The sequence below is a fragment of the Echeneis naucrates genome, chromosome 5, assembly GCF_900963305.1.
Source record: "Echeneis naucrates chromosome 5, fEcheNa1.1, whole genome shotgun sequence".
NCBI lineage: Eukaryota > Metazoa > Chordata > Actinopteri > Carangiformes > Echeneidae > Echeneis > Echeneis naucrates.
The window spans coordinates 13479449-13496950 of record NC_042515.1 but is presented as its reverse complement, the minus strand read 5'-3'; the positions used below and the strand labels follow the sequence as shown (position 1 = coordinate 13496950).

The 17502-nt window shown below is 39.5% G+C and overlaps 1 protein-coding gene across 1 annotated transcript in view; it reads right to left on the bottom strand.

Moving 5' to 3' along the window:
• col7a1 (collagen, type VII, alpha 1) overlaps positions 1-17502 on the bottom strand; it is a 96397-nt gene that overhangs the window by 69035 nt on the left and 9860 nt on the right. The window contains exons 13-70 of the mRNA XM_029501660.1: positions 15897-16013; positions 15498-15644; positions 15187-15312; positions 14929-15075; positions 14515-14637; positions 14030-14296; positions 13674-13817; positions 13433-13564; positions 13097-13243; positions 12650-12778; positions 12423-12572; positions 12202-12338; positions 11943-12069; positions 11669-11812; positions 11299-11468; positions 10964-11005; positions 10860-10886; positions 10704-10748; positions 10483-10599; positions 10326-10397; positions 10201-10236; positions 10065-10118; positions 9890-9958; positions 9507-9620; positions 8782-8808; positions 8629-8682; positions 8457-8528; positions 8290-8349; positions 7559-7594; positions 7434-7478; positions 6874-6909; positions 6715-6759; positions 6597-6632; positions 6425-6460; positions 6262-6294; positions 6104-6175; positions 5961-6020; positions 5784-5819; positions 5630-5710; positions 5147-5182; positions 4906-4950; positions 4744-4815; positions 4597-4641; positions 4464-4499; positions 4251-4292; positions 4059-4139; positions 3932-3967; positions 3777-3812; positions 3436-3516; positions 3215-3250; positions 2050-2121; positions 1898-1942; positions 1618-1653; positions 1251-1286; positions 847-951; positions 702-767; positions 209-244; positions 87-122 (exon numbers count right to left, since the gene is read on the bottom strand). Of these exons, the coding sequence (XP_029357520.1) occupies positions 87-122; positions 209-244; positions 702-767; positions 847-951; positions 1251-1286; positions 1618-1653; positions 1898-1942; positions 2050-2121; positions 3215-3250; positions 3436-3516; positions 3777-3812; positions 3932-3967; positions 4059-4139; positions 4251-4292; positions 4464-4499; positions 4597-4641; positions 4744-4815; positions 4906-4950; positions 5147-5182; positions 5630-5710; positions 5784-5819; positions 5961-6020; positions 6104-6175; positions 6262-6294; positions 6425-6460; positions 6597-6632; positions 6715-6759; positions 6874-6909; positions 7434-7478; positions 7559-7594; positions 8290-8349; positions 8457-8528; positions 8629-8682; positions 8782-8808; positions 9507-9620; positions 9890-9958; positions 10065-10118; positions 10201-10236; positions 10326-10397; positions 10483-10599; positions 10704-10748; positions 10860-10886; positions 10964-11005; positions 11299-11468; positions 11669-11812; positions 11943-12069; positions 12202-12338; positions 12423-12572; positions 12650-12778; positions 13097-13243; positions 13433-13564; positions 13674-13817; positions 14030-14296; positions 14515-14637; positions 14929-15075; positions 15187-15312; positions 15498-15644; positions 15897-16013 (4490 nt within the window). The remainder of the gene's footprint in view (positions 1-86; positions 123-208; positions 245-701; positions 768-846; positions 952-1250; positions 1287-1617; positions 1654-1897; positions 1943-2049; positions 2122-3214; positions 3251-3435; positions 3517-3776; positions 3813-3931; positions 3968-4058; positions 4140-4250; positions 4293-4463; positions 4500-4596; positions 4642-4743; positions 4816-4905; positions 4951-5146; positions 5183-5629; positions 5711-5783; positions 5820-5960; positions 6021-6103; positions 6176-6261; positions 6295-6424; positions 6461-6596; positions 6633-6714; positions 6760-6873; positions 6910-7433; positions 7479-7558; positions 7595-8289; positions 8350-8456; positions 8529-8628; positions 8683-8781; positions 8809-9506; positions 9621-9889; positions 9959-10064; positions 10119-10200; positions 10237-10325; positions 10398-10482; positions 10600-10703; positions 10749-10859; positions 10887-10963; positions 11006-11298; positions 11469-11668; positions 11813-11942; positions 12070-12201; positions 12339-12422; positions 12573-12649; positions 12779-13096; positions 13244-13432; positions 13565-13673; positions 13818-14029; positions 14297-14514; positions 14638-14928; positions 15076-15186; positions 15313-15497; positions 15645-15896; positions 16014-17502) is intronic.

The following is a 17502-nucleotide window of genomic DNA, read 5'->3' as shown; positions in this document are numbered from 1 at the left end:
ATAAAAATGTATTCAAGAGTCAACATAAAACAGTCAGTGCTTTAATTGTTTAGCACCTTCACTGCAATAGGAATGGGAGAACTTACAGGTTCACCTTTAAGGCCAGGAGCACCTCTCTCTCCCTGGGCAAAAAAATTATTAGGTAAGAAAAACTTAATAGTAAATAATCTAAACCAAACAGAGGTCAATAGAGACAAGTAGGACTTACTCTGGCTCCTAGAGATCCTGGGATTCCAGGGACACCCTGAAGGAAAGGAGAAAGTTAAATAAATTAAAAAAAGATAGCTACAACCGAGGACTGTAGTACCCTACAGACATAGATGTAGACAAAATAGATATAACTGCTTTGACATGCAAAGGAAAATTCTTCTCATAACATTTACCAAGGAAAATATTATAGAAATATTATAGAAATATATGTATCTGTGGAATTAATCTGAAGATGGTGTTTTATAAAAACATGTCAAAATTTGCAACTATTTAACTGCAAGGGAGAATGAAGCCAAATCTCCTGTAAGCAATGTATGATAAAATTTTATTTTGTCAATAACTTAACCAGTTAAGGGCTGAAGTGGGCTCTCTCCCTTACTGTGAGTGTGTCTTTAGTGAGGTTAAATGAAAGTCAATGCAAACTATCTGTAGAAAGACAGAGTTAACAGGAACAATGCCAGTCAAAATAGCATGAAATTGCTCATACTCACAGGGGTTCCTGGAGGCCCCTGGGGGCCTGGGATTGCTGCTGCTACAGCTCCTTTTACATACACAACCTGAGAGACAGTATGCTGATCAGTCAGGGCAAAGTATCATTCCCATTCACAATATTGTTAAAAGTGGCATAATACTTACTGGACCAGGGGGACCAATGCTTCCTGGTAATCCAGGTGGCCCTGGAGGACCAGACGGGCCTCCAGGGCCAGTAAGGCCCCGGTCCCCTTTCTGTCCATCACGACCCTAGAAATCATACAATTTCACAAGTGAAACATTACTTAAGTCTGCATTATAGAACAGGACAATTTAATATGAATTTCCTTATGAAAACAGCACACTGACACACTTTCTTTGGATTCCTCTCATAAGTGTATCTATTTTCCAATAGATACACACTTGTGTGTATCTATTGGAAAATAGATGTATGTAACAAAGGAGGAAAGTTGGTGTGAAATGCTACCCGGTCAAAGAAGGCGGTAACTACGGTAACAAACTAACAGCACAGGAGAACATGTATAAAAATATTTTTGTAAAAAACTAACATCTCTTCCTCCCGCTCCTGCTTCTCCTTTGTCACCCTGTGGATCAAAGAAAGCAATATCAGATAACAAGAGGCAATGCGTAAGAGTAAACACAATCATCCTATACAATTTTCTATTTATTAAAATAAACTCATATCTTTCCTAAAGTTTTCTTTGAGACACTACAAATCTCTATTTTCCTCTTACATGGCTTGTAGACCTAAATGCACCTATGAGCAATCAAAAACATAAAAAAAAAATTACATTACATACACTGTTAATGGCGCTATTTTACAGAAATGTATACATGACAAAACTGAGTAAACAATGAAAAAAATTTAATACATTTTTTGCTACATAAAATCATTTTCTTATCCTGAAAACATACCTTTCTTCCATCTTCACCTGGAACTCCATCCTCACCCTGTATGTGAAAACAAAATGTGTTATGGGTTAAACAGCCTGCAGCAGAAGCATTTATAATAATTCAGTGCCACTGCTTTCAAGGATCTTAAGACAGCTATGATATAGCAGACCCTAAATAAAATGCCTGCACCATTTTAGAGCAGAGATCATAATTCAGGTAATACATGTACTATGTCAAATCACAACAGAATGAGTAAATTAACTTTAAAATGCAACAATATGCATTATTAACAAGCTGGTACCGTTCTTCCAGGGGCCCCAGGTTTTCCATCATCACCTGCTTTACCCTAAAATATAAGGATGATTAATGACAGACAGATTTTAAAAGGCTAGTGCAAGAAAATGGCAAAAGAAAAATAAAAGCGTGCATGTCTGTACGCATGTGTGTACTTACAGGTGTCCCTGCAATTCCTGCAGGCCCTACAGGCCCTGGGGGGCCCTGTTCCCCTCTAAGTCCTGATAAACCCTAGCAAAACACACCAGCACAACACAGAGAAGATTTTTTATTCACACTTTCAGTTAATGTTAGAATACGTTTGTTAAGCTAATATTGATTTCAACTTGGGCAGCACGGCGGCATAGTGGTGAACAAGAAGGTCGCGGATTCGGTTCCCAGACCTGTGGCCTTTCTGTGCAGAGTTTGCATGTTTTCCCCTGTGCCTGCATGGGTTTCCTTCCACGGACATGCACACTACTAAATTGTGCGTAGGTCTGAATGGGAGCGTAAGTGGTTGTCTCTGTGTGTTGGCCCTGTGACTGGGTGTGACTGCCAGCGCCTAATGTGAGCTGGGATTGTTTCCAGCACCCCCCATGAAACGGATAAGCAGTAGAATAAGAATGAGTTAATGATTTCAATTTGGTCATACTTGTCAATATTGTTAACTTTTTGTCAACAAAATACAATATTTCTGCTCTCCAATTAATATTAATTAATATTAATATTAATTAATATAATTTTACATTCACTTATCTATTATTCTGTCTCCAGTCGATATTTTCTTCCTCTAAAGCCAGACTGGTCAGTGCAGTGTAAATAGTTTTACAACTACTGCCCTGACTTGACTTACAGACAAAGGATTTGTCTCTCGCTCACTCATACTTAGCTAAAGTGACATGGATCAGTTTAATTCAATCTTATCTCTATAGCACCAAATTATGACACATTATCTTGACAAAGTGGCATGAAAACATTTTAAAGTGAGTTCTGCCAGTTGCCATGAGCATGCACTTGTTGGGAACATGCTTTAGACTGCATTCATTACTATACTTAATTTAACATTTTATGTCCTCTGAATGAGAGCCCTGCACAATCCATTTATGTAACTGGCCACAGGAGAGAAGACTAAATTTTACCATGCCCACAGTGCCCCCTGCAGCATGTCTTACTGAATTGAACATACATGATTTTAATTAACCTTCAGATGATTTTTTTCTAAAAATGTGTGTGATACAAATAGTGTGATCAAACAAAATAACATAAGTTTGTTTATTTACACAATTTTAAACAATTTGATAATGTTTGATTAAGATAGGTGCCATAAATGCAAAATGAAACTCACATCCCTCCCAGGATCCCCCTGTTTCCCAGGATCACCCTATAACATAAAGAAAACAACAAATGCAGTGCATTAGCCAGACAGTTATCCATGGGGCAAACAACCATTCACAACCATCACATCAATAGGAAACTAGGAGTCATCAGCCAACAAATTCAGCATTCAATAAGGTTCGGCATGAAATGATTTATATATTGGTGAATAAGTGACTGATATTGACATACCCTCTGTCCAGGTGGTCCAGGAGGACCTACTTTCCCATCCAGACCTGGACGGCCATCTAACCCAGATGCTCCTCTTTCTCCCTAATAACATAAAAGGTTAAGAGTTATGGCTGTAAAATGTAAGGGAACATTTAAAGTGGCTCATTGTGGCTTTCTTCCAGCCCCTTCCACACTTCAATGGGATCCTACTCTATTAAAATCCAGTTTAACAAAGAAAAGTGAGACCTGCCACTCAGTCTCTGTTTAGTATTCTCAGTTTAATATTTTCAACATTATTTAAATTACACAGATCAGCACAGTACAAAAGGTGAGATTATAGGGATGGCTAATTGACTTCAAACCTTCTCTCCTGGTGCTCCTCTTTCTCCTGTGTCACCCTGAAAATATTGGAAGAGAAAGTGATGTGAATAAATCTAACAGGCAACATTTCTAAGATACAGGTACAGATTTTGAGTGATAGCTGAAATAGAGATGTAGTGCCAGAAGGCAAACTCACTCTTGTGCCTGCAGGACCCCTTTGTCCCTCAGGACCCTTTATACCCAGAAGGGAAAAAGCAAGAAGAAGGATCATCAGTCAACATTTATATACCTCACAGATAATTGCATGAATGGTTGTAACTCACTCTTAGACCTGCTCCTCCAGGAATTCCTGCTTCCCCTTTCTGACCTTTGCTGCCAGGTTCCCCAGGGTCACCAGCATCGCCCTGAGAATCACATCGATTTAAGTTGTTTTAACTTTGCTGCTCAGCTTCATCCAGTTAAGTTTCATCTTCTTTTGACTTTGAGGTTTTCAGAACAAGATGGTTTTGGCATACTTTGTCTCCTCTCCCCCCTTTCAGCTGGCCCTGGATGTCAGCCTACAGTGAAGAATAAACATGAATGATCATACATATTTCTGCCTCCTTCATGTAATCAGAATTGGATTGTAGCTGACTCCCTTTAGTTGATTAACAGCATGCTGAAGATACAGTATTAGTTTACTCCATTTGCCATTTTGTTTTTAGCATACAGTGCTATGTGATACTCACTATTTTTCCTGGTGGTCCTGGTGGCCCTTGAGGTCCCTTAAAACAGAGGAGTTTTTTAAGCCTCCATCACGAGATAAGTGACAAAAATTAAAAAATAAAAACCTCTGTAAAAAAAGAAACCCAGACAGCTAACCTGTCCTCCTTTTTCTCCCCTTGGTCCTATAGGTCCAGGGCTGCCCTATGATTCAACAAAGATCAACACAGATGCTGACCCTCAGTGAAGAGGCACAAGATCATATTGAAAAGCTGTCTGTATGATGATACATAAAATGTTGCTCACATTTCGTCCATGCTCTCCAGGATCTCCCATATCTCCTTTCTCTCCTGGACGTCCAGGTTGACCAGCCAGTCCCTAGAAGTGGTCAATAAATGGCTGTTAAGTAAACTTTAAATTAATGGGTAATTATAAAGTCTTAATAACAAAACTTGACTACAGTCTCACCCTCAGGCCTCTTTCTCCAGGTTTCCCTGGAAGTCCAGATTCCCCCTGAGCAAGTTTAAAGTTAGGGTTAGCAACAGAAAAGACAATGGCAGGGACATCAACACAGACTTTGATGAGAGTGAATTTTGAAATAGGCACCATGTAAGAAATGCATTCCATCACAAAAGCCAAACAACTGAAACAGAAAAAAAATGTCTAAAAAAGGGATCTGGAGATAGTGAAAAGAAGAGATAAAACTTACAGGAGTGCCTTCATCACCCTTCTCCCCTCTCTCTCCCTGAAAACATAAGCATTAATGCACTGATTTTAATTGGGAAGACACTTCAGTGGCAGTAAATTCCAAAATGAAAATTAACCTACATAATCATACACACAAAGTGCATTTGTTTTTACCTCTGAAATAGCATCTTTGTAAAGACATGCATGATGGAAAGAAGAAAAGTTTAAATGGCTGATCATTGACTACAGCAGAGAGCAACATGAAATAACCAAAACAGCTTTCTATGAACACTCTATAACTTCAACGAGAAACTCAAACCAAAGAAAGAAAGACAGTAATAACTTTTATTTCAATTTTAAAAGTTTGAGTTTGAAATTTCATGTAAATAATTCATTGATCATGAAAACGGTTTTCTGTCAATACGTATAGAGATAAACGTAATGTTGGTAATAAGAATTAATTACGTGACTTAACTCAGTTTTAAATACACAAAACAACTCTGACCTCTTTCCCAGGAAGACCAGGCTTTCCTGGGATTCCTGGACGGCCATTCTCACCCCTCTCCCCTGGCTCACCCAGATCTCCCTAAAGAACATTTTCAAAACCAGTTTAACATACAAAGAAACAAAGACCAGAGAAAACAAATCAGGCCTCTCACCTTGGCACCTGGCTTTCCACTAATTCCAGCAGGTCCCTGTTGAAAGAGCACATGTTTTTTGTAGTTTTGGAACACAACTTATATTGACAGATTGCACAAAAATATTTCTGAATATTAGATATCATTGTCAAGAATATCATCTCAGCAGCTTTTGGTATGACTTTAGTATGGACTTACTCGATCACCCGGCTCTCCTTTAGGTCCAAGAACACCTGACCCTCCTGTCCCAGGTGACCCCTTTTAGAATTACAGAAAATCAAATGTCATTCAGACATACATAACTGCACATTTCAAAGCACGATCATCCAGTGGCTGCTCACTTTCTCTCCTCTTGGCCCAGGCTCTCCTCTCTCACCCTTCTGCGCATCATTGCCAGGCAGACCCCGCTCACCCTGGAGGAGAAGAGCAGAAGCAGTGTTGTCAGTCTACAGTGAACTTTGTTACAATTATAAATTTTATAATTTTAATGACACCTTACCTGTTCTCCTTTCTTTCCTGGCAAACCTGGAATCTGCATGATTTGAATGATACAATAAAGACCATCACAGGCATAGACACTGATGGACATTAATTGCATTTTTAAAATGAAGGATGGGTAAGTAAATACGTGTGTAACAAATTTTTATCATCACACGACTCACACTTCTTCCAGGCTCCCCTCGTGTTCCGTCATTTCCCTGGGAACACAAAGGTTCACTTTTTATTTTATGCTTGTTAAGAAATTCCTAGATTTATGAAATGTTCAGCGATGGAATCACGTTCCCATTGACCTGCTGCTTTTCATTTGACTGTACTTAATTGAACGAGTCTCACTTTTTCTCCTGCGGGTCCACTGGGTCCTGGTAAACCCTGATGACAAACCAACAAACTCATTAATGAGACTACTGATGCATTTATATCAGTCAGAGCATTAAATGAGTCTGTCACGCACTCTCAGTCCTGGAGCTCCTTGGAGGCCTGGCTTCCCTGGGTCTCCCTGAGAGGACAACAGGAGTCAAAAAAACAGCACACAAACAACAACTGAATTTAAGAGTATCAACAACTGAACAAATTGAAGCCTAAATAATGGAAAAAATGCAGCTGCACTCACTCTCTCCCCAGTCTCACCAACTGTTCCTCTTTCACCCTGCAAAGAGAATTATGCGCAGAAAGATTATTGTTTTCAAAGTAAGTGTACCCTTTATGAGCACTGACATTTGCAAAAAGCTTTAACTTAACAGCTGGAAATTTTTCTTTGCCTGTCTGATTATAGACAATTTCTGTAGATGCCAATCTCATTGAAAATAAGTTTTTGAAAAAGTACAATAAAATCAAAATTATAATAATGAGGCTTTGGAGATGACTTTAGGCCTGCTTTTCTGTGCGAGTACAAACAAGTTTGCTGCAAAATGCAGTTGTCTCTTCCCCCTTCCTCCCGAAATGAACATACACACAAACACACCCTATTTCTTGTGGTTTCTTTCACTGCAACTATACTAAAAATCTTTTCAGCCTTCATGACCTTGTTGAAAATCACAGCCAATATGGATATTGCACTCTTTCTTTTTGGCATGACTGCTTTTCCCTCTTTCTTCTGATGCACTTAAACAAGTTGGCTTGGCTCTCAGACAGGTTCATACTTGACCCTTTCACACAAGTCTTGTGACTCACCCTGTCTCCCTGGGATCCAGGCTCACCTGGCTGTCCTCGGTCGCCCTATTGTATGAGAGAGTGACAGATGTCATTCTTCAATGGACAGCTAACGACACAAGTGATTTTTCTTACCTTTAGCTTACCTTGTTGCCAATCTCTCCTGGAGGCCCGCGTGGACCCTGAAAGACACAACCAAAATGCCTTAATATCAATTTATCGTCTGCACCAGGGGGATTAGGCTTTGGTTTCTTTTGATTTCATCTGCTGACTATTAATTAGGAGCATACTTCAATACACAAAAATCACTTATTAGATTTCAGCCAATCAGCCAAGAAAGACTGGATAAGATTTAACAGTGACTAGTGCCACCATGTGGCCATTTATGAAGCACTCTGTACCTTCACTCAACGAGAGCTAATGCCTTCTCTCTCTCTCTCCAAATGTAATGTATAACATTCATCAGATGCACATAAGCCACCTCTGTAATGGTTTTGTAGCTGATGATGTCTGACCTAAGTTACCATCAGTTTTGAAAACACTGTGCATTTGCACCCATATTTAATTCCAATATGTACAAATACTACAAATACTAACACGAAAGCAATACTGCAATACAACCACCAGCTGTCCCATTTATTTGCGCTTAATGGACAAAAATTTATGTCCTTAAGGATTCTCAAGATTATATAACTAAGCTGTAAAAAATGTGACAGATCTGAAACCACTTACATAAAAAAAAAAAAATGGATTACACATTTATCATAAACTATTTGCCATCCAAGCTTACAAATATGTATTGTATTGATATGGTTTATACTACACAAAAACTGATTTTATTAACCATATTCACTAAAATACTTTGTGTCTAACATACCCTGTCTCCAGGCTCTCCTTGCCTGCCTGGAGGTCCAGGAAGTCCATCACCACTGTCACCCTGGAAAAAAAAAATAAATAAAAAATAAAAACAACACACAACCCATTTTTCTGAGATAAACACTTGCCATACTCAACCTTTTGCATACTGAATTACAGTGCAGCTACCTTGTCTCCTTTACTGCCCTGTGGTCCTGTTGGCCCTCTAGGACCTTGAACCCCTGGAAGTCCTGAAGCCCCCTGATAGTAAAAATGCAATTAGGAAATGCAAAACACAAAGCTGTGTGCTCATCTGGAAATTGAATATGTCAGCATGTGATCAGTGATTGGCAGTGCTTACTTGTGAGCCCTTCTCACCCTTGACGGCCACACCACTGCCAACTCCTGGAGGCCCCTGTCAGCAAAGAGAGATAAAAGCTGAGAATTATTATGCTTGCAGGCTCATCTGCATATTTCTGCAGTAAGAGGACAAGCTGGTAATGGAGTGACTCACCCTCTCTCCTGTGCTGCCCTTTTCTCCCTGCAGAAACATAGGGAGAAGAGCACAAAGATAATATAATTTATAGTTTCATGACTATAAAGGAATTTGGGGCATTTTTTTATATTATATATGGTTGAGTTATGGTTAAAAAGCATGTTATTTGATGTCACAGTGACCTTGCCATTAAACTTGCCCTTTAACATTTAAGCAAGTCAAAGAATTCAATCAAGGTAAATATGGCAAAAATGGAGAATGCAATTCACAATTAAAGTATGAGCAATGTATCAACATTAAATTTAATTGAACACAATTGACCTGTTGGCCTGCAGAAAGATTGTCCATGAAACTGCAGGCATCATCATGAGTGGCAGCATCAAGACATTTGTTATTAGATTTTGCATCTTCACCTCAGTCAGGTGGATTTCTTGTGGCTGTTATAATTGTGTTCTGACCCAGCACACCACCATCACAACTGAGACAATTGTAAACATTTCTCACAGTGACATGATTTTATATATATATATATATATATATATATATATATTGGTCACAGATGTGGTCCAAGGTTCTCTGGCCATAATGTGCTGTTTAGCACCAGCATGGTAAGATGCATTTCTCCAACTGGAATGGACTCATAACTCAGTCAGTTCCAGATTTGACCCCTGATGTCAGTGTCTTTGAATTACTTTGGTAATACATTCTAAATTGAGTATAATGAAGGAGTGGCGGAGGCAAACCTTGATTGATAGCCCTGGTGTTCCTGGTATCCCTGGGCGACCATCCTGACCTGGTGACCCTGGAACTCCAGCTGCCCCTTTGTCCCCATCTATGCCTGGCCTACCTGGAGTACCCTTCATACAAAACAATAATACTGGTTAGCATATAGAAATTAAGGGTGAAGATTTTCAACTTTTCAACGACACTGAGATATCTGATGCCACTGGTAATCAGATATTTATGGAAGCTTTATCCGAGTTAAGCCCATTGTGAGAGTTAAATTAAATGTGACCATAAACTACCATGATACGGTACCAAATGGCACTAAATTTACAACTTTAATTATCTGTATTATGGTTATTTAAGAAAATTTTTCATTTAATTTCCAATTTGTTTTTCTTACTGGAATCCCTGGGATGCCTGGTTCTCCCTTCCTCCCTGGAAGACCTCCTCCAGAAATAGCTGGCTCACCCTGAAGCATAATGAAAATACAATCAAAACTGCATTTCTGACCGTCATGAACTTGTCATGAACAAACAAACAAAAAAAAATGCATTGTAAATGATTACTTAGCTCACCCTTTCACCTTTGTCGCCTTTTGGTCCTTGTGGCCCTGTTATACCTGATTCACCCTAAAACATATAGGGAAAGAAAAATTAGGAACCAATGCACATACTCATACACCGACAGCTCTGCAGGTAAGCAGTTACTCACTCGGTCTCCTCTGATGCCAGGTAGGCCCTGCGAACCCTGCAGCACAGAAGCATCATTAGTTTGTAAACACTGTTAATATGACAATATGAACGCAAGTATTCATTTTGTATTTTGGCTCAACTCACTGGAACCCCTGCAGAACCAGGGGCACCTGGTCGTCCTGGCAACCCTGGATTTCCATCAATACCAGGAAACCCCTAAAGAAAAAACTAAGTTATTTCAGATTTTTTTTTCTGTCTGGACAAGTTTGTATGACGCTGTCACAGCCTGAGGCATACTCACTCTTTCCCCCTTCTCTCCTTTCCCCCCCAAGCTGTCAATAGGGACAGTTTGGCCTGGTGGACCCGGGCGTCCTTCAGGGCCTCTGGGGCCATCTCTCCCAGGAAAGCCATCACGACCCTACATAATGCGTGTCAGATTGGACACATTGTCACAATATTTATATGAAAGATCAGCGTACTGATCCAAAGAACGATCACATTCAGTGTCAATTAATCACTCACAGGCTCTCCCTTGCGTCCATCTGCACCATTTCTGCCCCTCTCACCCTGTGGAGGCAAACAACAGATGACACCTTTGCACCTTAAAATATACAAAGGAGGAATGGTTTAAAAAAAAAAAACAAAACAAAACAAAACTGTAACTTTCTGCATTAATACCTTCTCTCCACGATCTCCCTTCTCACCCTGAAAGAAATGTGAAAGATTAAATTTATTTAGAAATAATTTGAAGAAAAACACAAATGTGTAAAAAAATAACTCACCCGAGGGCACTGAACAGTACAATGGTCTGGACCTGGAGCTACCTAATAAAAGGAACAAATATAACAAATCTATTAAAAAAAATTTTTTTAGGGGGTCTTGTATCCTAATTTATTACAATAATTCAGTTGCATGCAACTTTCGAGGTAAAAAAAAAAAAAAACAAAAACACTTTTGCTGGAATAGACAGCCAAACATTCTTCATCGAAAGTCATGATATTAGAAAAATGTGTTGTTTGGTTGTGGTCAACCAAACAACTTAAAATTGACTACCACTAGCTTCACTACAAAAGCAACGCTGTGAACACAACTTCATTTTTTCCATGTTCCTTCTCACCTCTGGTATTCTGGCAATTCCACAGAGCAGGTCTGCCAGGTCAGTATGTACTGTGTCCATCTGTGCTGCAGTACGGCTATATAAGATATTCTGGGTGCTTCCATCCGTAACAGCACGGCGTAACTCCTCAGTGTCAGCCTGGTCAATACCCACAGCTAACACTGTGACACCTGGCAAACACATACAGCTGTTTTGTGGGTAGTTTTAATCCATATGGTGAATCTTATAGAAAAACTGTACATGCAGTTGTGTGGTGAACCCGAACCCACTGATCTGGTACAAGCAGGTCATTACATCCAACTAGATATTAGCAAAGCCAAAGTTTAATTTTCAATAACACTACAGAACAGCTGCTGTCTGCTCATCACACCTGGAACTCTAAGACTGTTGGCTGCAAGAGTAAGGTTGTCAGCTGATTTTCTATCAGCGATGAGGACAACAGCACCAGGGACACTTGGTCTGCGCCCAGCTGATGGGGTCAGAAGATACTGTCTGGTGAAGGTCACCGCCTCGCCTGCAGAGGGAGACAAACAATATAACAACAGCTAACCCATTAACTCAGTTAAACATAAAGAAGGGAAGGTCAATAGAAAAACAGGGATGAAATACAATACAAGAAAAAAAAAAAAGTAAAACAAACAAACCAATGTTATTCCCTGGGCTTTCATCAAACGGTGTGGACTGGATCTCTTGAAGTAGTGTGTCGGAGCTACCATGGCGATTAAGCAGGAACCATATTTTGGGTCTATACCCATATACTACAACTCCCACCTAAAATAGACAGAGTACAATGAAATGCTGGCAGTATACAGCAAAAATATTATACCAGCATATCCTGTGAGATATAATCCTGGTAATTCTACATAATCTGTTTATCTGAGATTTATTTGCCTAGAAAAGTACCTGAGAGTCACGGGCACCAATGGTATTGAGTGACCCTGCTGCACTTGTGAGAAGTTCACGCAAAGGTCTTGCAAGGTTAAACCGATCGGTAGATGCCGGCACCAGAAACACCACATCCAGACGCCCACCGCCACACACTACAGATTGAGCAGTATGTATAGATAACTAAGGTACTAGAAAGTAAATTAAATACATACAGAGGGCATGTGCAGGTGTGTTACCAGTGCGTTCATCAGCAAAGATTTCTGTTCCCAATCCATTTTCAAAGGAGGGCTGGACACTAAAACGATATCGCTGGCCCAAACGCAGCCCTGTCACCTGGTAATAGCTTGAAGAAGCAGGGAGCGTAACTGAAGAGCCTCGACCAATACCTGATGTGAAAAGTAAAATGATTGAATGTAGAGAATATATTTTGGAATATTAAAAAAAATATTAGCACATGTTTCACCTGTCTCCTCTCTCCAACGTAGAATATATTCTGTGGCCCCTGGTAGTGGAATCCAGTCCAGACGTGCAGAATTCCGGGTAACTTCTGACACTCGTAAAGTTGTAGTACGTAGAGGGGTAGAGGTATCAGCTGCACATTCAGATACGGACAATTAGCAAACATGCAGAAATACATACATTTGGTTTTCCATTTAATGCTTTTTTTTTTTTGCGATAAACGTTTTATTAAAAAAATTACAATAACAGACAGTATTCACATGCTCAATTACATGTGAAATTTCAAAGTGATGTTCAATGTGCAAAGTGCAGTTCATTTAAATGTCTACTAAATACTGTAAAAGCCATTACTTAAAGAAGGCTTTTGAGGCATTGCCTGTGAGCAGTATTTGTCAAATGTACAAAATTTCAAGATACTGACATACATTTCATATGGGAGGACAGGACTCACGTGTGGTGACTCTGACAGACACAGGGGCCCCTTCTCTGTTTTGAACTAAAGCCATGACCTGCACCTCATACTGAGCTCCAGGGTCTAGTCTCTCTAAATCCACTGCTGTTACATCTCCGCCCACCAACTGACTTCTTTCTTCACCACCTAAAGAAGAATACAGTTACCTCAGAGAGAAATTTACCTCAGACTGGCTGTAGTAAAAAAAAAAGGGTTACAAGGGCACAATTGAAGGAAACATTGTTTACATTAATACATTTGTTGAAGAAGAATATCTTATTAATACAGTAAAATAAAATAAGATCTACAAAATGAGTGAGATCACAGTTAACCTACCATCTGTTCTCTTCCAAGAAACACGATAAGATGTTGCTCCCTGCACACCAACCCAACTGACTCGGACAACTTCCCCTCGGGCCTCCTGGACTTGCAGTGATGTCACAGTTCCAACTACAGACTGGTCAGATTCTGCAAGGCGAGACAAGGAAGGTGTGAAGCGCCTATGTTTACTCTCCTACTTATTGTTAAATTTCTCCAAAAAAGGCTACAACGCCAGAAATAATCTGCGGCGTTATACCTGTTCTGATACTCAGGAAAGAAGGGCTTCCCTCTCGAGAGCCACTCAGCGTAGAAACTTGCACCCTGTATGTTGAGTCTGACTGCAGTTCATCAATGGTGAAAGAAGAGATATCTGCTGCCACCCTACGAACTGTCTCCACCCCTGTGGCGGGCAAATCACGGTATAGATTTTAAAAAAAAGGCAAGGCATTTTCATGCTTCTTCAACTACAGATATGAGGAAAGAGGAATGTGACTGTTGGATACCACCTGAAGGATGATCTTTTAATAATAATTTTGTATAATTTTTTTAATTACATTGCCCCGTATTCATTTGGGTGGCTGGTGTCAAATGCTCAATTTAAACATTACTGACCATTATCACTGCGCCAAGTGACCTTGTAGCCAGTTGCCCTTGGGGAAGGTGTCCATGCAATGCGTATCCTCTGAGATGTAACATCAACAATGCGAAGTCCAGATACTGATCCACTGTGGGGATTAGTTCGAGCTGACAGTGTGACCACCTCCCCAGTACGTTGATCAACAACAGGTGCAACACCAATGACCAGCGCTTCGTCGGGCTGCAGGCCATCTATAGTGAAACTTGTGGACTCGGCTGCTAGAAGACGGAACTGCTCAGCATCTGCAATACAGAACATTAGGGAAGATAATATTTTGCGCATAAAACCTGGCAACAAGCTAACAAAAACAAAGCAAAGTAAAGAGATGAAAGTCAGCAAGTCTTGCAAGTCTACTTTTATCTTTTTTTTGAGGATCATGCAGTAAAACCAAAATATCAATCAAATCCTCAACCTATAAACACCATAAACAGACAAAATCTTTACAAGACATAGCACTTACTGTTGCCTTGTCGCCAAGTAATCCTGTACCCTGTTGCTCCAGTGACACCTGCCCAGGCAATTCGAATTCTCCGACTGTTTGCATTCGTAACTCTAAGGTTAGTCACTCTTTCAACACTTTGCTCTGAAATTAAGAGAATGCCACGTTATGTGAATAAAATTTATGTCTGACTATTTTTACAACAGCAACACTGTTGTAGGGATGAATAGTCAAACAAACAATGTTGTGCACCGGGAAATCCATTCAAAGTTGCAGATATTTGGACATATGTGCTTGATGGTCTTGCCTTGAATGGGAGATCCATGGGTTTAAAAAAAAGCAATATCTATTAAACTGTTAAAGATTTCAGGTGTTGAAATTGACAGATAAGTGGAAATGCATATGTACAGAAAATGATGTCACTGCTTGACTCACCTGGTTTGATGTAGACAGTAACTGGGCCTCCTTCGTTTTCTCCCACCAATGCTGTGACACGAATACCATAAGACACTCCAACTGTCAAATCTCTGAGGTCAAGGGTTGTTTGGTTGCCAGCGATAGTCCGGACTTCCGCAGATCCCACTGACATTTAAGTAATGATGAGTACATCATCGAAAGTCATGTTTTCATTCATAATTAGGAAATATAATTTAATGTAAACTATATAATATTGAATAAAATCACTCAGTGTACCTTCTGTGTTCAGGATATTGATGCGGTATTGTGTGGCCCCAGCTACACCTGTCCAGCCAAGTCTGACCGTACTGCCAAGATACTCCACAACTCTCAAGTTGGACACTCTGCCTACTGGTTGTTCCTCTGCAACATCAGATAGTAAAGCCAGTCATGAAAAATGGATTCATGTACCAATAAACTTTAAGTTATAGATATTTATATTATAAACATTTCGAACTGAAGGGAATTCAACCATGTGACATTTATGAGCCATAAATCAATCCAAAATTAATATAGAATTTAGAGAGCCCTCTGGCAGAGTCCCTGACCTCTGGATGAGGTAGAAACAGGTGTAGCCTCCTCACGACCTTCAAACAGGGTATACAGGGTGATAATATATTCTGTGTTAGGCCGGAGGCCTACTAACTCGTAGCTGGTTGTGCCCCTAGGAAAGGTGAGGCTCTGGACAGCGCCTCCTGCGGGGATGAAAAATAAAAGTTCAGTGACTTCATATTAACTTAACTTCAGGTATATGGGAGTTTGATGACTGCCAATGTGGAAAATTCCTACTGTTTGTAACTTAAAACTGAACGTTGCGGCTGATACATATTGGTGTATATTTTGGTAAATCATAAGGAGTTTAGTGGCAAATAACATCTGCTAGTAAAAGCAAATTCAAATCAAAATACTACTGCGTCGTTTTAATACAATATTTGAGCATATCTGACCTTCCCCCTCTCTCCACTCTAGTCGATATCCTTGAGAGGACTGAATTAGTCTCCAGGTGAGGCGGATAGTGGAGGGGCCAGTGGTAGCTGCTCTGAGGACCTGCTGCTCCTGTTGCTCTGAGAAAAATATATGATGTCTTATGTTGTAATTATGTAATATTGATATTAAGTAAAGCCCAGTTCTCATCAATCCAATAAAAATGTTAGAGATGGATTTAGCTTTTCTTGTTAAAAACAAATACTGTACTGTCTCTCAATGCTTCTAAAAGGTTACTACACTATGTGTAATTATTCAAGAAAAAAATTATTTCAGTATAGGATCTTTCACACAGTTCACACAGTTGCATTGAGATTTGCCAACATGGATCGATAGTTCATGAGACAGATTAGCAGGGAGAGGTTTTAGACCACTGATAATTTCGAATGAAAAGATGAAACGTCACAGAAATTTCAGACCACAAAACAGGCATCCCAATGTCAACACATCATTGAAGTTCTGCCTGTCAAACACATCTAATATCACATGGCATTGCTTGATTATAGAATACTATTTAAGGATCTGTGTGTGAGCAGCATGTGATGTTACCAGCTAAATTATGGTCAAATTTGGACTGAAATAATCTTCGGGAGATGTGCAGTCAGGGGCCAGATGCTACAATAGAGGAAAGGGAGCAATTTAAGGTACTGGTGATCCACAGAAAGTAACACAAACATTTATAGCACAACCTGCTGACTCACACACAATGTGCATTTACCTGTGAGAGACATACACAGCTCATCAACTGAAAACTTTTGTTATCTTTTTATCATGCATCACAGGGCTAATGTTATCTTCATAGCCTAGTGTAATACAACAAAATCACTATAAATGTCTCTTAAGATATATGCTTAAGATTCACATAGGCAAAGAGTGATATACAATTTAGATTCACTGAGCAAAGTAACAGTTGTGGCTCTGAACAACCAATCAGACAAATTGTTGCTAAGAGCCACTCTCTCACGTATCCCAGCCATGGACTGTGTTCTGAATTCTAATTAAAAATCAAAAAAAAAGAAAGAAAATATCTTAGTTGTACGATGGTCTGTATAACAAAAAAAATGTAACTGAAAATTAATTGATTTTCTATTTTTACATAGAAAATGGAAATGATGAGCCCTTTCTGGTATTGTGACAGGAACTGAACCATACCCACATTCTCATATACTCACTCTAGCTGCAAGAGAATAGCTACAAATTCTCACTTCTTTTCATTATAAGCCACCATACCATCATTTTTGCAGAGAGACAGTTACAATACTGACGGGAAAAATTGTATAACAGTTACTACAATTGTATACGGAAACATCAAAATTGGATAACTACTAAAAGTAAATGCTGATCTGAGAGACTTTTAAATCCAAAATTTATTTCTATAGCAGCCAGGAAGAATATTATAAGATATAATTATCCAACACTTTGGTATTCTTTCCTGTGAAATGCAAAAACTAATAGATTATGATGTTCTGGCATTAAGATCATTACTTTTTATTGTGTCAGCATACTTCTGCCCTCAGCCTGCCGGTGTACTGTAGTACACTTAAAATATTTGCTCTCTCTGAGAGAAGC